This window comes from Colias philodice, chromosome 31 (assembly GCF_061535455.1).
Source record: "Colias philodice isolate Cphi_HAF_F1 chromosome 31, ilColPhil1 Martin Lab GWU primary, whole genome shotgun sequence".
Taxonomy (NCBI): domain Eukaryota; kingdom Metazoa; phylum Arthropoda; class Insecta; order Lepidoptera; family Pieridae; genus Colias; species Colias philodice.
In genome coordinates this window covers 5,138,786-5,158,464 of record NC_143116.1, presented here as the reverse complement: position 1 = coordinate 5,158,464, position 19,679 = coordinate 5,138,786, and the positions used below count along the sequence as shown (strand labels likewise).

The window sequence follows — 19,679 nt, the reverse complement described above, 5'->3', positions numbered from 1 at the left end:
CAGCAAATAAATAAAACTCAAAAATATGTAAAATACACTTTATTCAGTCGAAACACTAAGATTCAATACCAAAATCGTCGCCTATATTAACGTGACGGTATTATCATGACTTGAAATTTTACACTCAACGCGCCTATACAAGTTTCACTTCAAATCTGCCCCATACATTTTGCCCCTATGGCCCCGCAGTTACAGTGAAGTATTCGAACGATTGCCCCTGACGAGTCCATTCGAATACAATCGGCGGTTCTTCTTTGAACTTCGTCGCATCGGCGGGTGGTTTGGTTTTGGTCTGAAATGTGAAATTATTTATATTATTATTAGTAGAGTGCCGTAAGGCATTAAAATGGTCAAACCTCGGAACCCAGGGCCAGTCAATGAATCTGTATATCAAGTATGAGACTGCATTATTAAAACCTCAAATAAAAAAGTTAAAAAAAAGAAATTGACCGATCTCGATTTACAACAATTTTTAACAACAATTTACTGAAAAATGAGAGGCGGAAGGGGGAAAAAGTGTTTGTAGTGAAAAATTTTATTTTATTTGTAATAAATTATATGTGCAGAGTAACTTCAATGTTAATTTATTAGATTACCTATCGTAAAAAATAAGTTACAAAAAAATTTTATCATTAACTATAGATACACATTTTTACATCATTGTAAGTACATTATTGTCGTCGTCGTCGATCTCGTTGATATAGATTGTAGGTGAAGGATTAGTGCAGCTGTCACCATTGCATTCTAAGCAAGCTGCAGTGCAGTTTAGGTAATCCACTTTTCCTGCACCCACAAGATGCTCCACATCCTGTTTTGCATGAGCAAAAAATAATTTTTAATAAAGATTCTGGAGCTGGTCGTTGCGTCATTGTTTGCGGTGTCAATATTCCGCATTCATATTTCCAGCCCCATTCTTCTGGTAATATTTCTCTTCCAAGCCATGTTTGAACTTGCAAAAAATACTCTTTTAAATGTCTTTGTTCAAATGCGCTATACGGTGACCCCCAGAAAATAAAAGATCTTAATGCATTAAGATATAACTCTTTTTTGAAAGCAACTGCTTAAAAATACCTGCGTTAAACTGCTGTCATTACCACTCACTGCAGATAGCGCATTTGAACACTTTAAAAGAGTATTTTTGCAAGTTCAAACATGGCTTGGAAGAGAAATATTACCAGAAGAAGTGACAGCTGCACTAATCCTTCACCTACAATCTATATCAACGAGATCGACGACGACGACAATAATGTACAATGATGTAACAATGTGTATAGTTAATGATAATTTTTTTTGTAACTTATTTTTTACGATAATCTAATAAATTAACATTGAAGTTACTCTGCACACATAATTTATTACAAATAAAATAAAATTTTTCACTATAAACACTTTTTCCCCATTCCGCCTCTCATTTTTCAGTAAATTGTTGTTAAAAATTGTTGTAAATCGAGATCGGTCAATTTTTTTTTTAACTTTTTTATTTGAGGTTTTAATAATGCAGTCTCATACTTGATATACAGATTCATTGACTGGCCCTGGGTTCCGAGGTTTGACCATTTTTATGCCTTACATATGACTTTTGACTAATATAAATCAATGAAAACTCCAAAAAATTAATAATTGTTTAAAATAATTTTTAAAAAATTGAGAGCGCGAAAAAAATTTTTTTTAACATTTTTCTATATACTATTACAAACATATTTTCAAGGTTTATATTAAGATTCATTGACTGGCCCTGGATTCCGAGGTATAAACCTTACGGCGCTCCACTATATCGATTATAGTCGAGCCGATTTAATAGGCAACATTTGACATCTATCAATTTTATCTTCGAAGAGAGGTAACCTGCTTAAAAACATCGATTAAAGTGAATTAATCGATACGGACTTGAAACATTTGTCAATCGAACTTGAAACACCTATGTCAATTTTAAAATTTATTAGTAAAATGGTAGAAATTTTTATGAATTTGGTAGAAAAATGGTAAGAATTGGTAGAAAATTGTCGAAAAATTGATAAAATTTGGTAGAAAATGGAAAATGGTAGGTTAGATAAATTAATAGATCAACAACAGTTTTATTCATTATAGAATGCAAAATAAGTACTTGCTCAGTGCCCTGTGCCCAGTGTTACGTGGCATAAGCTGGCAAGTACGGTAGGCGGTACAAAAGAAATATCAGAGAAACGATCAGTGCGCTCGCAAGTTCGTCACTGTTCATACCGCGCTCTATACAAACAAATAGTATAGTGGTCACAAATATAGTTTGATATGTTGCAATGTGTTTATTGTAACCAAATAAATAACGTGTGTGTATTATATGTGTCTATGCGAGCTGTGTGTGTGTGCGCACCTTGCCGCGCGGCAGCTTGAGGTGCACGAGCTGTGTGTGCGTGCGGAGGGCGGTGCGTGTGTGTGTGCGCACCTTGCCGCGCGGCAGCTTGAGGTGCACGAGCTGTGTGTGCGTGCGGAGGGCGGTGCGTGTGTGTGTGCGCACCTTGCCGCGCGGCAGCTTGAGGTGCACGAGCTGTGTGTGAGTGCGGAGGGCGGTGCGTGTGTGTGTGCGCACCTTGCCGCGCGGCAGCTTGAGGTGCACGAGCTGTGTGTGAGTGCGGAGGGCGGTGCGTGTGTGTGTGCGCACCTTGCCGCGCGGCAGCTTGAGGTGCACGAGCTGTGTGTGAGTGCGGAGGGCGGTGCGTGTGTGTGTGCGCACCTTGCCGCGCGGCAGCTTGAGGTGCACGAGCTGTGTGTGCGTGCGGAGGGCGGTGCGTGTGTGTGTGCGCACCTTGCCGCGCGGCAGCTTGAGGTGCACGAGCTGTGTGTGAGTGCGGAGGGCGGTGCGTGTGTGTGTGCGCACCTTGCCGCGCGGCAGCTTGAGGTGCACGAGCTGTGTGTGAGTGCGGAGGGCGGTGCGTGTGTGTGTGCGCACCTTGCCGCGCGGCAGCTTGAGGTGCACGAGCTGTGTGTGCGTGCGGAGGGCGGTGCGTGTGTGTGTGCGCACCTTGCCGCGCGGCAGCTTGAGGTGCACGAGCTGTGTGTGAGTGCGGAGGGCGGTGCGTGTGTGTGTGCGCACCTTGCCGCGCGGCAGCTTGAGGTGCACGAGCTGTGTGTGAGTGCGGAGGGCGGTGCGTGTGTGTGTGCGCACCTTGCCGCGCGGCAGCTTGAGGTGCACGAGCTGTGTGTGAGTGCGGAGGGCGGTGCGTGTGTGTGTGCGCACCTTGCCGCGCGGCAGCTTGAGGTGCACGAGCTGTGTGTGAGTGCGGAGGGCGGTGCGTGTGTGTGTGCGCACCTTGCCGCGCGGCAGCTTGAGGTGCACGAGCTGTGTGTGAGTGCGGAGGGCGGTGCGCTGGGAGAAGGCCCGGCCGCAGTCGGTGCAGGCGAACGGCTTCTCGCCGGTGTGCGTGCGCGCGTGGTTGATCAGCGTGCTGCGTGCCTGTGGAGGAAATAAACACATAATCATTTCTTACCTTCGTCTAATAGTTTATAAGTTATAGCCATCCCCAAATGCTCTTAACCCTGATTCCAACCACTTAAAGTACACTAATACATGGCAATTTTTCCCAAAAATAATCATTTTTTCCCCATAAAACATATTTTCTCCCCATTTTTTGACACATGTTAATCATTTTTTCCCCATTTTTTGACAAATTTATACCACTTTTTGAAGAATTTTGACATTTTTTTCGAAACTTACCCTGAACAGCCTTCCACAAATATCACACACATGCCGTGGCGGTGCTCTATGCCCTTATGCACAGCACGCACGTGTTTCAACAGCGACGATCGCGTCACTACGACCCTGCTCTATACGTTCATTTAACCCCCCTTATTCATTATTCCTATTCCCAAACGCTCTTAACCTTGTTCCCAGCCACCATAAATACCTTATATGTATTGCAATATTTACCTTTTAGCACGGTTTGTTACACGAATATTAAAATTTTTCCGCAAAATGACAACTTTTTTCTCAAAATTAGCTTTTTTTTGTCGCACAAAACACATTTTTTCCCCTAAAACCTTGATTTTTTCACCATTTTTTCCCATTTTTTTCCCCACTTACCCTGAATAATCTTCCACAAGTATCACAAACGTGTCTCGGCGGTGCTCTATGCCCCTTATGCACAGCACGAACGTGTTTCAACAGTGACGATCGTGTCGCCAACGCCGCGGGGCACGAGGGACACGCGTGCGCGCGGACACCCTCGTGTTGTACCGCGCGGTGGTGGGTTAATTGCGCAGCGGTGGAAAACCGCTTGCCGCAATGGCATTGATGCCTAAACACGATGTAAGTACATGTAAATACAAAAAAAAGACGGTTTGCACTCCGGGAGTGCCGGCAGAAGTGAAAACTTGATTATTAACGTTGAGTTCTCTCCATCCGTCTTACGCTTTTTCGATCAGGTCACGTGTCCTGACGCGAGTTTAAGATTTTATACCCATTACAGAAAAAGTGCTCAACGCCGCTAAAGAAGTTTTCACTTCAAAAAAAGGAAAAAATATCCAATTTTTTGAAAAAAATTACAAAAAATCCGATAGAAATCGCGTTAAAACTGCATTAAGACACTAGGATAGAGATAAATAAGTATTTTTCGTTGTATTTCCATAGAAATCGTTACAAAACTGCATAATAACAGGGCCGGGCCAAATTTTGACTGGAAAGTGGAAACTTAGTCGTTATATTATATTCTCCTAATTATAAATATACATAAAGTTTTGGTTTCATCAAAAAAACTATGAACGCACTAATCCTGCGGTGGGATCTTAGACTAGCATATAGTAATAAAAAAACACAAAACATCACAACATGTTACCTTAAAACAAAAGATTGCATGAATTCAAAATTTAAAATATTTGTGTATTTTCACAAGAATTTTAACTGAATAAAAAAACAGGACTTATAGTCGGCACGGCGAACCTTGATCCCTATGACAGTTCGTAATAGTGATTGCTCGTATAATGGGTCGTGTCGATACTTTACTATTTTATAGGCAAAGGCGTGGCTTGCATTCAGCCACGTCGGTAAACATGTTTTTAAAATATTATAAACTAAAATTTTTAACGTCTATTATGTTGTTGTTGTATTGATTTAAGTTTTTTAGCATAGATTAAGTAGGTAAGTAAAACGAAAGTTTTCCAAAACATAAAAATGCACCTTATCATTTTCTCGTAATTTTTAACCCGTTAAACACGTATGCGCTAGTGTATATTTTATCATGAAATGTCCCCATTTAATTTGTCTGAAAAACTTTTGTTATCATAGGTAAATGGATATTTTTGAGGTATAGACTCACTATTTGCTTTGAATGTTCGGTTTTAAAAATATGTACTCATTTCCATTGTCGACATTTGTTTATCGATACTTTCCGCACTAGTCGATAAATGCCAACGATGTAAGTTTTGCAGGACGTAAACGTAAAGTCAGATTGAAATAATTTCTCGTAAATGTTAAGAATTGTTATAATTCCAACGGAATATCATTGTAATGGCATAAAGCTACGTAAAAATTAATAAATGCCATTTTAAGACGCCTCCAATACGTTTCTAATTTAATGGTGACGCCATTACAAGTTTGTCTCTTGAGAATAACTGTCAGTGTCATATGAATCATCATTCGCCGAGCCGTGTATAACAAGTAACAACTAACAACAAAAACATATTAATATACTCACTCAAGACTGTCCATATCTTTATGTTTCACCGATTTTCTCAAATGCTGTCTCAACGCGTGCGATGTTTTGAACCTACAATAAAAAAATGTTATCTTATCAAGTCAAATACATAGTATGTACTTTATATGTACTAACTTTTGCTCGTAACTTCGCTCGCGTGGTCATTATAAATTATTATTATTGAAGTGAAACTTCTTTATCGGGGTTGGGAAAAAATTTAGTGTAACATTTTTTCGTTACGCGTGACATTTTTCCGTTACGCGCCATCTTTTTCTTATCCCTACCACGCGCGATTCGACGTATTTCTGTAAAGTTGCATATAGTAAATTATTTTTTGAAAAATAAGGTCATAAAGAAGTTTCACTTCTTACGTGTGTACACGCACACATATTTTTATTTTTGTAATCTAATTATTGTAATGTATGTGATAATATGATGTAATTTAAATATAATATGATTGTATTGCAATACCTGCATAAGGTTGCTAATATGTATGTAAAAATGTATTGGTATACAATAAATGATTTGAATTTGAACTTCAGGATACACATTTTTGTTAACTAATTGGTAGACTTTAATAAAATGCTTTCAAAGATTTTGCAAGGACTTATTACGTGTTGTGGTCGGATATAACATGTTGTAGTGACTTATAACCTGTTGTGATCGGATATAACATGTTGTAGTGACTTATAACGTGTTGTGGTCGGATATAACATGTTGTAGCGACTTATAACGTGTTGTGGTCGGATATAACATGTTGTATTGACTTATAACGTGTTGTGGTCGGATATAACATGTTGTAGCGACTTATAACGTGTTGTGGTCGGATATAACATGTTGTATTGACTTATAACGTGTTGTGGTCGGATATAACATGTTGTATTGACTTATAACGTGTTGTGGTCGGATATAACATGTTGTAGCGACTTATAACGTGTTGTGGTCGGATATAACATGTTGTATTGACTTATAACGTGTTGTGGTCGGATATAACATGTTGTAGCGACTTATAACGTGTTGTGGTCGGATATAACATGTTGTATTGACTTATAACGTGTTGTGGTCGGATATAACATGTTGTATTGACTTATAACGTGTTGTGGTCGGATATAACATGTTGTAGCGACTTATAACGTGTTGTGGTCGGATATAACATGTTGTATTGACTTATAACATGTTGTGGTCGGATACAACGTTTTGTAGTCACATATAACGTGTTCGGGTCGGATATATCACGTTATAGTGGGATATAACATGTTGAAAGAAGTATAAATGCGTGTTTGTGTATGTGTGAAGTATATATACGCTTGTGTGTGTGTGTGAAGTATATATACGTTTGTGTGTGTGTGTGTGTTTGTGTGTATCGACTCACCGCACGTCGCACTCGACGCAGTAGAAGTCTTTGCGGTCGCTGTGCTTCGTCTGATGGTTTCGCACTTGATGCCGTGTGCGGAAACGCTTGTGGCATACCGGGCACTCGTGGTTTTTTACGCCTTCGTGTATGCTGAAGAGATATTTTTTTTACTAAAGGGGTATTTTTTATTTATTTATTTCTGTAGGATAAAGGTTATATGGTATCGATTGAAATTATTTAAATATGAAAATATTGTTGTGCGCGATAAATGCTATATTATGGGAAGACTTAAAAAAAATTAAAACTACAGGATAAACATAATATTTTTAACTTAAAAAAAACCCTTAAAAAGAGTAAGTAATACTAAAGATTGAGAGAACTTATTAAATTGACAGAGACATTGCAAATTATGCGATAAAACAACACAAAATTAGATTTCCTGTTCTCTGTCTTTTATCATCATTAAAAACAGCCGATTTTTACGCATTGTAAATTACAAAAAAATATGTTATATTAATTTAACAGAAAAAGAGCGTGTGTCAGAAGTGAAACTACTTTGGCAAGAAGCAAAGATACCAAAATCGTCGCCTTACTCCATGACGTGATGGTATTGCTCAACGCGCCTTATAAAGTTTCACTTCAAAAATGTTTTATTTAAAAAAAAAACTATTTTTTATTTATCCATACTTATATTATAAATGCGAAAGTAGCTCTGTCTGTCTGTCTGTTACTCAATCACGCCTTAACTACTGAACCAATTTGCATGAAATTTGGTATAGAGATATTTAGATACCCGAGAAAGGACATAGGCTACTTTTTACCCCGGGACATAGGATAGGTTTTATCCCGGAAATCCCACGGGAACGGGAACTTTGCGGGTTTTTCTTATATATAATATACTCACAGAAGATGTTCTTCAAGCGCGTCTTTATTTATAAAGGTCTTTCCACACTGGTCACATTTTGCTCGACCACCGGAATGATGATTCCTTATGTGTCCTCGGAGAGTTTTGTGATTGCTGTACAAAATCTTATATATAAAAATGAATCGCAAAATGTGTTGGTAAGCGCATAACTCGAGAACGGCTGAACCGATTTCGATAATTCTTTTTTTATTATATTCCTTGAAGTACGAGGATGGTTCTTATGTAGAGAAAACGTAAATATGTACCACGGGCGAAGCCGGGGCGGACCGCTAGTAAAATAATATAAATAAATATTTCAGGACAATTTTCACACACGGCACCATCTGATCCCATACTAAGCTTTCGCTTGTGTTATGGAAACCAGATGGCTGATAAACATACGTAATATATAATTTTAAATAAATATTCATATAGATAATTAACACCGAGACACGGAGCAAACATCTATGTTCATCACACAAATATTTGCCTCGGATGGGAATCGAACCTACGACCTCTGGCTTGAAAGGCTGGGTTTCAAACCAAACCCGTTGGTCAGTCAAGTAACATATCACTACATAGTATAAAACAAAGTCGCTTTCTCTGACCGTTTGTATGCTTAAATCTTTAAAACTACGCAACGGATTTTGATGCGGTTTTTTTAATTAATAGTGATTCAAGAGGTAGGTTTTAGTATACAATTTATTAGGTTTTAGACAAAGCGAGCGAAGCCGCGGTATTAAGCTAGTAAATAATATTAACTCACTTAAATATCTTCCCGCACACATGGCAAGTGAACACGGATGTAATTCCTTCGTGTTCTGATCTGAAAATGGAAACAAAATCATTTAAAATAAATAAATATATATTTTTTTCAATTATTTAATTGAAAATCTTATAGTCCAGGATACATCGCCCATTTTTGCAAGTGATTACTATCAAGCTAATTTTTCGTGAGTAGCTTTATTTTGATGAGATGCCCAATAATTTCATGTACGAAACTCTCGATTATGGTAGCTTACAGAGGTAACAAGGATAAAAAATTTTGATTTGACGGTTCTCAAATATTTATTACGCAATTTGTAGGACAATATGTCTGTTGAATTATATAAGTATTAAATAAGTGAAAATAAAAAAATCAGCTGGTTACTAATCATTTATGATGACTTCGTTATCGATACACATTGGAAAGGGGGACTCTTTGATCAAACCATAGATTTTGTAGGACAAATATTTTTTCGAATAATTTAGATAATTATCTTGAGATTGAACAAAAAAAAAACATTCAGTTAGTAAATAATATTTGAGAACCATCAAATCAAAATATTTTATCCTTGTTTCCTCTGGTAGCTACCACAATCGAGAGTTTTGTACATGAAATTATTGGGCATCTCATCAAAATAAAGCTACTCACGAAAAATTAGCTTGATAGTAATCACTTGCAAAAATGGGCGATGTATCCCGGACTATTACTTAAAAACGCATATTTATCCATACTAATACTATAAATGCAAGTAACTCTGTCTGTCTGTCTGTTACTGAATCACGCCTAAACTACTGAACCAATTTTGCATGAAATTTGGTATGGAGATATTTTGATACCCGAGAAAGGACATAGGCTACTTTTTATTGCGAAATATGTACCACGGGCGAAGCCGGGGCGGAGGGCTAGTTTATTATAAGAAAAATTATTATACATTTGATTTATTTCAGTGACACTGTGTCTAAAGTTATAAAGAGGAAATAATTGTGTTTTTGCATGTACATTTTTAATTCTTTTACACAAAAACTATTTTAAACGGACAATTTTAATTTAGACTGACTTTGTACACTTATCAAGGCTACATAAATACAATAATTTCATGAAATAATCTTATTAATTCATGCTTTTTTTTTAGCTTTTTGAAGTTAAACTTCATCAGGCGCGTTGAGAGTAAAATTTCAAGACGACAATTAAATTCAATTACTATAGATTAATTACTAAAACCGCGGGGCACAGCTAGTTAATGATACTTAAATCGTCGCCTTACTCCATGACGTGACGGTATTGCCATGACGCGACCTTGAAATTTCACTGCTATTATACATAATAACTTAATAAATAGGAAAATCTGACCATTTATCACTTTGTATAACAGAACCTAATCTATACTAATATTATAAAGCTGAAGAGTTTGTTTGTTTGAACGCGCTAATCTCGGGAACTAATGGTCCGATTTGAAAAATTCTTTCGGTGTTAGATAGCCCATTTATCGAGGAAGGCTATAGGCTATATATCATCACGCTAGGACCAATAGGAGCAGAGCACTACGGGTAAAATCGCGGAGCACAGCTAGTTAATGATACTTAAATCGTCGCCTTATTTATTTATTTATATTTATTAACTCTTTATTGTACAACAGTCTTATAAAATAAAAGTATAACATAACCATTCAAAATGTACAAAATGTGGCCTTATGGCTCAAAGCCATCTCTGCGAGGCAACCTTCGCCTTACTCCATGACGTGACGGTATTGCCATGACGCTTGACATTTCACTGCTATAACTACTCACCTATAATGATTAACAATCGAATCCTTGTCCAGCATTCGTCTGCCACACTTCAAACATTCAAAACGACGAGTGTGTACTAAAGAGTGTACAGACAGACTGTAGTTGGTCGGTAAGTGTGTACTGCAGAGAGTACACTTGTATGGGCCTCGGGACTGTGAATAATAATTTAGATAAATATGTATATAAATTAAAATTTATAAAGAATAGAAAAATGTATGTAAATATGTATGTTAATATGTAATTAATTAATAAATAGATCATATTATAGATATAGGAAAAATAATCTGTAAGTGTGTACTGCATAGAGTACACTTATATTAATATACATATATTTATGTAAAGAAAAGGATAAAAATTTGACAATTTTGAGAAATCTTTACAGAGTAGATAACATTGGTTCATTACGCAGGATTCAAATCACGACTCGTGGTCGAATTTCTAATTTATAAGCATAAAAAAATAAAAATGAAGCTTTGATAGTATCAATTTTCTTTTGAGTTTGAGTTAAAATTATAGTTTTAGAGTTCGCACTTTTTTAGAAAAAAGGCATTTTTTAAAAGGGTACAGGGTTTGAACATTACTGCGACGACCAAATAGAATAAAACTATCTTTGGTTCATAAACCAACAAAGAAAAATAGTATAAAATAGAATCAAATCCTAGGCTGTTAATTAAACGGCTGACTTTACAATTAGCCAATAGCAAGTTTATTAATACACTCACCGGGCTATGTTTCTTCATGTGGTTTTGTAGCTTCGACTCAAAGCTAAAGCCTTGATAGCATAGCTTGCAGTGGAACGGCAACGTTTGAGCTTTACATTCTTTCTGTAAAATTTTATTATTTACTACTTATTGATTTTTGAATTAGGGCTGATTTTTCAATCCTTGGTTAAAAATTATTCGTCGAATAATGTATAAAACTACCATTTTAAAAACATATTCTAATTGCCCGTATTTGACAGTTTACGTGACATTTTAATATTATCGTGTAATACTTTATTGGATGGATAAGTTTTATCCAAACATTGAAAAATCGGCCCTAAGATTCATAATTATACAAAAACTAGTTGCGCTCCGCGGTTTCACCCGCTCCTGTTGGTTATGCTTTATGATATTAGCAGTCTTTTTTGTTACATTGTTCAACTAATATCAATTTAATCTATTTTAATATTATAAAACTGAAGAGTTTGTTTGTTTGCACGCGCTAATCTCAGGAACTGCTGGTCCGATTTGAAAAATTCTTTCAGTGTTAGATAGCCCATTTATCGAGGAAGGCTGTGAATCATCACGCTAAGACCAAGAGGAGCGGAGCAATGCGGGTAAAACCGCGCGGCACAGCTAGTTTATAATATTAGTAGGATAAAACTTACCTCTCTTTCCTTCAACTGCTCAATAGGGTCTAATTTGATAATTCTTATTTTCGTTTCATCTATATCCAATTTCGCTGTGCGCGTTCGTCGCTTGGGTTTTTCATTAGTACTGAAAATAATATTATATGAAATAATTAAATATTTAAATAAATTCAAAGTAAAATATTATTTATTCAATTAGTCTTCTTCTAGAAGCACTTTTGAATCGTCATAACACTAACAAAAAGGTAGAAATTATTTCAATTTTTCAAATGTATGTCTACATACATGCATGTATATAAAATCCATACTTCCATACTTATACTAATATTATAAATGCGAAAGTAACTCTGTCTGTCTGTCTGTTACTTAATCACGCCTAAACTACTGAACCAATTTGCATGAAATTTGGTATAGAGATATTTTGATACCCGAGAAAGGACATAGGCTACTTTTTACCCCGGGACATAGGATAGGTTTTATCCCGGAAATCCCACGGGAGCGGGAACTATGCGGGTTTTTCTTTGACTGCGCGGGCAAAGCCGCGGGCACTAAGCTAGTTTTATATAATCACATCATACAAATACATTTTACTAGAAGAATACATCAATAAAATAGATGTTTTTATTTTTTTTTTAACTCATGTATACATTTTTAAAACAATGTCAGCCACTTTAAATGCCAAAAATACTTTTTATTTCATTAACATGCAGGCTATATTATTATTATCAAAGTATTTTATTATAAAAAATAAATAAGAAAACTCACTCTACATCATCACTCTTATCGTTTTCAATTTTTATTTTCCCCTTCACCTTTCTCTTTCGCTCTTGCTTGTATTCTTTGTTATCCGTGTCTTCTGTTTCACTTGATCTGAAAATTTTGTAAAAACATTAAATCTATAGTTACTAATATTATAAAGCTGAAGAGTTTGTTTGTTTGAACGCGCTTATCTCGAGATCTACGGGTCCGATTTGAAAAATTCTTTCGGTGTTAAATAGCCCATTTATCGAGGAAGGCTATAGGATATATAATATCATCTCGCTAAGACTAACAGGAGCGGAGCAATGCGGGTAAAACCGCGGAGCATAGCTAGTGTTTGTTATAAATGCGAAAGTTTGTGAGGATGTATGTTTGTCAGAATAACACATGAGCTATAGAAATATATATATGTACTTCATTTTTCGCACTTCCACAATAGAATTTTTAAAGTGAAACTTTTATTACATCGTCTCAAACTGTTTGGTCTGTGTAGCGCATGTCGCGTGTATCGCGGCTGCCGAGTAGGTATACCATGTCACGCGACATGCGCTACACAAAGCAGTGTTCGGAACCGTTCGAACAGTTTCACTTTTACCGTGGTTTCATAAAACCACATAACATTTTTTGAAGTGAAACTTCTTTATCGGGGGTGGACAAAAATTTTGTGAGACATTTTTTGCGTTACGCCGCGCGCGTGACATTTTTGCGTTACGCGTACCTACTCGTAACATTTTACTTAGGTGTAATTATGGTATTTATTTTTCTAAGTTATTTAAAATTAACCTCACTTTTTGATTGTATTTTTCAATTTTTTCAATTTTATTATAATATGTATAGACACACTAACACGTGGGTGGAATTATGTATAAATTTTTTCTAATAAGTACTTGAATGTTAATGTGGTACATATTTATTTTTCTAATTCTAAAATATTTACAGTTATTCTCAGTTTTTGATTGAATTTTTTAAAACACCAACACGTGGGCGTGATCATGTTATTTATTTTTCATCTCTGTCTTAATATGTATATATTATGTACTATGTGCGTCATTAATTTCTGACTGTTTCGAGATTTGGTGCAAAATAAAACAGTGTGTAAATAAAATTAAACAATTGAGTAAAAGTATAATTTCATAGATAACACGTTGAGAAGTTCCTTGTATAAATATATAATATATCTTGTATAAATACATACATAATATGCCTATAGATCTTTACTCAATTGTTTTATTTTATTGATTTTTTACAAATTTTATTTACACACTATTTTATTTTGCACCAAATTTCGAAACAGTCAGAAATTAATGACGCACATATTATATATAGTTACGTTTTAATATAGAATATTTTTTATTTTACAACCTTTACAACTTGATCATTAGGAATTTATTACCTCTATTGTTCGAACAAAAATAAGTTACCGACTTTAAGAACGTGCCGACAATGTAAGTACACTATTGTTTCTTAGAAAACATTTTAGGAGTATACGATAATAAATCTATGACTCACGTAAACACGTGTTTGCTTGATTGGTGTCAGGTGTTAAATTATAATTTTATGAATTCAAAATTTATAAGAATAAACCTCAAACTCTCTGTCCAATCAAAATCCGCCTAAGTCGAAATCCTTTATAAGCTGAAAACGGCAGTGGCCGGCGTAAATATTCAAATAGGTAGCAAGGAGCGAAGCGACGAGCATCTTAGGTTAACTTTTGAACTACCGCACGAGCCGAGCGAGCGAAGCGAGCGAGTTGCAGCAGCGGCCGGTGTAAATATTTAAGTAGGTAGCGACGAGCGTGTGACTAACGTATTTCTTTAATATTGTATATAGTAAATTATTTTTTGAAAAATAAGGACATAAAGAAGTTTCACTTCTTACGTGTGTACTCTAGTACACGCACACATTTTTTTTATTTAGAACAACATTTTTTTAAGCTATTGCATAGCTTCTATCGCGGGCCGTGAGCGCGGGGACCGAATCCAGAAATTCCGTAACGAAAAAAACCTCACGCTCCCCACGGGGACGGGCGCGGAGGTGTGGCTTGAAGGCATAGCATGCAATAGCTTTACCGCGGCAGTCCCCGAGTGCCGCATCTTTTTTTAGGAACTTTCACCTGGGTTAAATAAAACCCAGGTGAAAGTTTCTGAGATTCCCACATTCAAACAACCTTATAAACAACTAAAGACTTACACAAAATCGTCCATGGGCACCAGATCATAGCCGTCATTCATCAAATCTTCACTTTTAACCAGAACATCGTTGATTTGTTCACAGTTGGTTAAATGAGGTATTTCCAAATGAAATAACGGCGAGTCGTTTGTTATCTTCTCATGCTGGAATCATTGAGGTATTATTATAGAGAGGACACCACGAACAAAATCTGTGCAACAGGGCATCCCACCGTCGGTATTCTAAGCTCAATGGAGGTTACAGTTTTGCATACGCTGAGTACGTAAAAAATACTTATAAAATTCCAGATGCATTTTTTTTTCAAATAGATGAATTCTTAAAACTCTTTGTGTACACCCACAACAAGCAATCCGCCCAACTTTGCAACCCGCACGTGAGCTATCGTTTAATATTATGTTTTCATAGAAAAAATGCAAATACATTAGAGAAGCGGTATATGCCAACTGCGCGAAGCTAGAGAAGAGAACATGAATTTTTAGGAAAAATTTAGCAAAAAATTTTTGGCGTAATTTTGTTGTTTAAGTATTTTTTACGTGATCAGTGTATGCAAGACTACGAGTCTCTTCACGCTTAGTAACCGATAGTGGGACACCCTGTATAAACAACAGCATGAAATTGCTTCAAAAAAATTAAAAAATATACATCAAGCTCATCTGTCAATAAAAATATACAGTAACAGATAATAATATATGAAAATATTTTAAGAATTAAAAAAAAATTGATTAGGTACAATCGAGTCCAACTTCGTGATCGACCTTTTTTCTTAATGATATCTCTAAAATTTTTGCATAAAAACATACTTCCAAATATGTAATTAGCTGTTATTAGTTAATTTATTTTTACTTACCTGTAAAACACTATGGAATCCCGGCTTACTTTTAACAGTGTCAAAATAAAGCGTTTTCGTCGTTTTTAAATGGGGCGCGGAAAATTTTGTCAATTCTGGATCTTGGCCGTCTATCGCGAACTGTAAGTTAACTGTATATACATAAACACAATAGAATATTATCTGTTTTTTTTTTTAAGGAAAAATAATGTTTTTTATTATTAATTTTTTCGTTAAGACAATAAATAATGAACCGCAATATATTGTATGATACCTATACTTAATATTATAAAGCTTTCTCTTCTTTAAAATTTTATAACAATCCATACTAATATTATAAATGCGAAAGTAACTCTGTCTGTCTGTCTGTTACTCAATCACGCCTTAACTACTGAACCAATTTGTATGAAATTTGGTATAGAGATATTTTGATACCCGAGAAAGGACATAGGCCACTTTTTATTGCGAAATATGTACAATAATATTATGTAGTAGTTAATAATATCAAATCTTTTTTATTTCTTACTTTTCCGTTTTTGAAGTCGGTTGTTTTTAACGCAGTTATTTTTATTTAATACTTTTTAGTGTATTTTTCAACACGAATCAAACGAGCCCAAGCTCGATAAAGTTGAGTCAATATATTACTGAGTTCCTATGGCCACCTTTCGATTCCATCATCAAATCAGCTTCATGTCATGATAATGTTTCATCGCTATCAAATTTACGTATACAATACGTATACAAAATTTCAGCTCAATCGGTTACGAAGTGAATCAAAGTTACTTGCTACATATCAACTTAGTCATCAAGTACAGACAAAAATGCTCATAAAATAAAAACTACTGGGCCTATCCGAAAAAAAAAATTTATGGGACCAATTGACACCAACCCGCATCGAACAAAAAGAATCACGTAAATCGGTTCAGAAACCTCGGAGTAATCGGTGTACATACATAAAAAAAAAATATACCGGCCGAATTGATAACCGCATAAAATCGCATGGAGAGCTAAATTTTCATTTAAGGCTCTAATCGCACGGAAAGCTAAATTTTCACAAAAAAGCTCTAATCGCACGGAGAGCTTAATTTTCACAAAAAACTCTCATCGCACGGAGAGCTTAATTTTCATAAAAAGCTTTAATCGCACGGAAAGCTTAATTTTCACAAAAAGCTTTAATCGCACGGAGAGCTTAATTTTCGCAAAAAGCTCTAATCGCACGGAAAGCTTAATTTTCACAAAAAGCTCTAATCACACGGAAAGCTTAATTTTCACAAGAAGCTCTAATCACACAGAGAGCTTAATTTTCACAAGAAGCTCTAATCACACGGAGAGCTTAATTTTCATAAAAAGCTCTAATCGCACGGAAAGCTTAATATTCACTAAAAACTAATCGCATGGAGAGCTTAATTTTCATTAAAGGCTCTAATCGCACGGAGCTTAATTTTCACAAAAAGCTCTAATCACACGGAGAGCTTAATTTTGACAAAAAGCTCTAATCGCATGGAGAGCTTAATTTTCACAAAAAGCTCATATCGCACGGAAAGCTTAATTTTCACAAAAAGCTCTAATCGCACGGAGAGCTTAATTTTCACAAAAAGCTCTAAACGCATGGAGAGCTTAATTTTCACAAAAAGCTCTAATCGCACGGAGAGCTTAATTTTCACAAAAAGCTCTAATCGCATGGAGAGCTTAATTTTCACAAAAAGCTCTAATCGCACGGAGAGCTTAATTTTCACAAAAAGCTCTATTCGCACGGAAAGCTAAATTTTCACAAAAAAGCTCTAATCGCACGGAGAGCTTAATTTTCACAAAAAAACTAATCGCACGGTGAGTTTAATTTTCACAAAAAGCTCTAATCGCATGGAGAGCTTAATTTTCACAAAAAGCTCTATTCGCACGGAAAGCTAAATTTTCACAAAAAGCTCTAATCACATGGAGAGCTTAATTTTCATAAAAAGCTCTCATCGCATGGAAAGCTTAATATTCACTAATAAAAATAACTGCGTTAAAAACAACCGACTTCAAAAACGGAAAAGTAAGAAATAAAAAAGATTTGACATTATTATTTACTACATATTATTTATATGTGCTATTTATTAAAAAGGTTTGATGTCGGTGCACGGGCTTAATACTAAGTGCTTAATGTTCGGCACCAACTTCAAACCTATTTAATAAATAGCACATCCATACTAATATTATAAATGCGAAAGTGACTCTGTCTGTCTGTCTGTTACTCAATCACGCCTTAACTACTGAACCAATTTGCATGAAATTTGGTATTAGAGATATTTTGATACCCGAGAAAGGACATAGGCCACTTTTTATTGCGAAATATGTACAAGGGGCGACCGCTAGTATGTAAATAAATATTTCAGGACATTTTTACACACGGTTCGATCTGATCCCATACTAAGCTTTCGCTTGTGTTATGGAAACCAAATGACTGATAAACATATATCACTAAACTATATCACTACATAGTATAAAACAAAGTCGCTTTCTCTGTCCCTATGTCCCTTTGTATGCTTAAATCTTTAAAACTACGCAACGGATTTTGACGCGGTTTTTTTTATAGATAGAGTGATTCAAGAGGAAGGTTTTAGTATATAATTTATTAGGTTTTAGACAAAGCGGGCGCAGCCGCGGGCGGTAAGCTAGTATACATATAATTTTAAATAAAAATGCAAAGTAATATAAGATAACCCACCGGAACGCAGCGTCCATGATAGTCGTACAGCACAGTATGAGCTTTCAGCACTTTCTGCTTGAAACGCACACACTTTCTGAGTAACGCCGCACACTCCCAGCAGATCCATTGCGGAAGACCGTCCGAGTCTGTCACCTGGATCGTTATGTATTAAATAAATAAGTAAGTGATTTCTAGTATAATATGGTTTTAAATGTGTTGTCTTTTGTTGATAGAAACTTGAAAGAAATAAAATACATTTATTTTTAAAAGAAAGACAGAAAATTTAAAGGTAAAAATCTTATATATAAAATTGAATCGCAAAATGTGTTGGTAAGCGCATAACTCGAGAACGGCTGAACCAATTTCGATAATTCTTTTTTTATTATATTCCTTGAAGTACGAGGATGGTTTTTATGTAGAGAAAACGTAAATATGTACCACGGGCGAAGCCGGGGCGGACCGCTAGTCTTTATATATAAAAATGAATTGCAAAATGTGTTGGTAAGCGCATAACTCGAGAACGGCTGAACCGATTTCGATAATTCTTTTTTTATTATATTCCTTGAAGTACGAGGATGGTTCTTATGTGGAGAAAACGTAAACATGTAGGTACCACGGGCGAAGCCGGGGCGGACCGCTAGTTTAATATAAAATATATAAATTATGTACATGTTTATTCATCAAATCTTTACTTAATATTATAAAGCTGAAGAGTTTGTTTGTTTGAACGTGCTAATCTCAGGAAATGGTCCAATTTGAAAAATTCTTTCGGTGTTAGATAGCCCATTTATCGAGGAAGGCTATATTATATCATTACGCTAAGACCAACAGGAGCAGAGCCACGCGGGTGAAACCACGAAGCGCAGCCAGTATAATAAAAACAAAGTGCATCACCGGTAAGCTATTGATCAACTCTACTTACCACTATGGAAGTCGAAACAGAGTTAAAATTGGAGCTTTAAAATAAATAGTACTTACAATAATATCAGCTAAATCCATAAACAGATACCGAAAGTTGTTGATTTTAGCCATACGCCGTTCAGTGGATAGACAACAACGGCAAATACGATTATTCACATCCATTTCAGGTTTAACTTCATTGCTAACAACTGTGTTGTCTATTTCATTATTTGTTATGTTTACGTCCATTTTTAATTATCATTTAATACGTTTGTCAAGTTTTTAGGTGCATGTGTGTATTTATTGACCTCCGTTTCACATAAAAATTCTGTCCGTAAAATTCGGATCCCGAAAAATTTGTTGTGAAATGTGAGTTATGAATAGTGTTGCTATCTGTAAATAATTTTGTTTCATAGAATCTGGATACCGGGATATTTGCTGTTACATTTAAATTAATACCTATCATTGCTGTATACATTCTTACATC

The 19,679-nt window shown here is 35.7% G+C and overlaps 3 protein-coding genes across 4 annotated transcripts in view; 2 read left to right on the top strand and 1 right to left on the bottom strand.

Moving 5' to 3' along the window:
• Positions 1–18,947, top strand: part of LOC149475286 (uncharacterized) — a 40,619-nt gene extending 21,672 nt beyond the window's left edge. The window contains exon 2 of the mRNA XM_089713654.1: positions 18,902–18,947. The gene's annotated coding sequence lies outside the window, so the exon portion shown is untranslated. The remainder of the gene's footprint in view (positions 1–18,901) is intronic.
• Positions 1–19,679, top strand: part of Zpr1 (zinc finger protein Zpr1) — a 152,079-nt gene that overhangs the window by 102,035 nt on the left and 30,365 nt on the right. The window lies entirely within an intron of this gene.
• Positions 25–19,571, bottom strand: LOC149475285 (uncharacterized). 2 transcript variants are annotated; one of them, XM_089713593.1, is made up of 15 exons: positions 19,271–19,571; positions 18,311–18,445; positions 15,625–15,744; positions 14,778–14,920; positions 12,594–12,698; positions 11,847–11,955; positions 11,200–11,301; positions 10,478–10,629; positions 8,691–8,750; positions 7,925–8,038; positions 7,039–7,170; positions 5,667–5,738; positions 4,058–4,271; positions 3,287–3,430; positions 25–292 (listed from the first exon to the last, which is right to left on the bottom strand). In XM_089713593.1, exons 1-15 carry the CDS (start codon positions 19,439–19,441, stop codon positions 176–178), a joined length of 1,890 nt encoding a protein of 629 aa, XP_089569719.1. In that variant the 5' UTR covers positions 19,442–19,571; the 3' UTR covers positions 25–175. The 2 variants fall into 2 exon arrangements, with proteins under 2 accessions (XP_089569719.1, XP_089569720.1); XM_089713594.1 differs by having other exon boundaries at positions 15,625–15,755; positions 19,271–19,409.

What these genes read in the sequence shown, in the direction of transcription:
- LOC149475285 (XM_089713593.1), bottom strand. Translation starts at nt 19,441, where the DNA reads ATGGACGTAAACATAACAAATAATGAAATAGACAACACAGTTGTTAGC. An exon ending in TCGATTGTTAATCATTATAG is followed by an intron (nt 8,751 to 10,477) that starts GTGAGTAGTTAT and finishes TTCCATTTTCAG; the next exon opens with ATCAGAACACGAAGGAATTA. An exon ending in TGCGTCGAGTGCGACGTGCG is followed by an intron (nt 5,739 to 7,038) that starts GTGAGTCGATAC and finishes TTTTTATTGTAG; the next exon opens with GTTCAAAACATCGCACGCGT.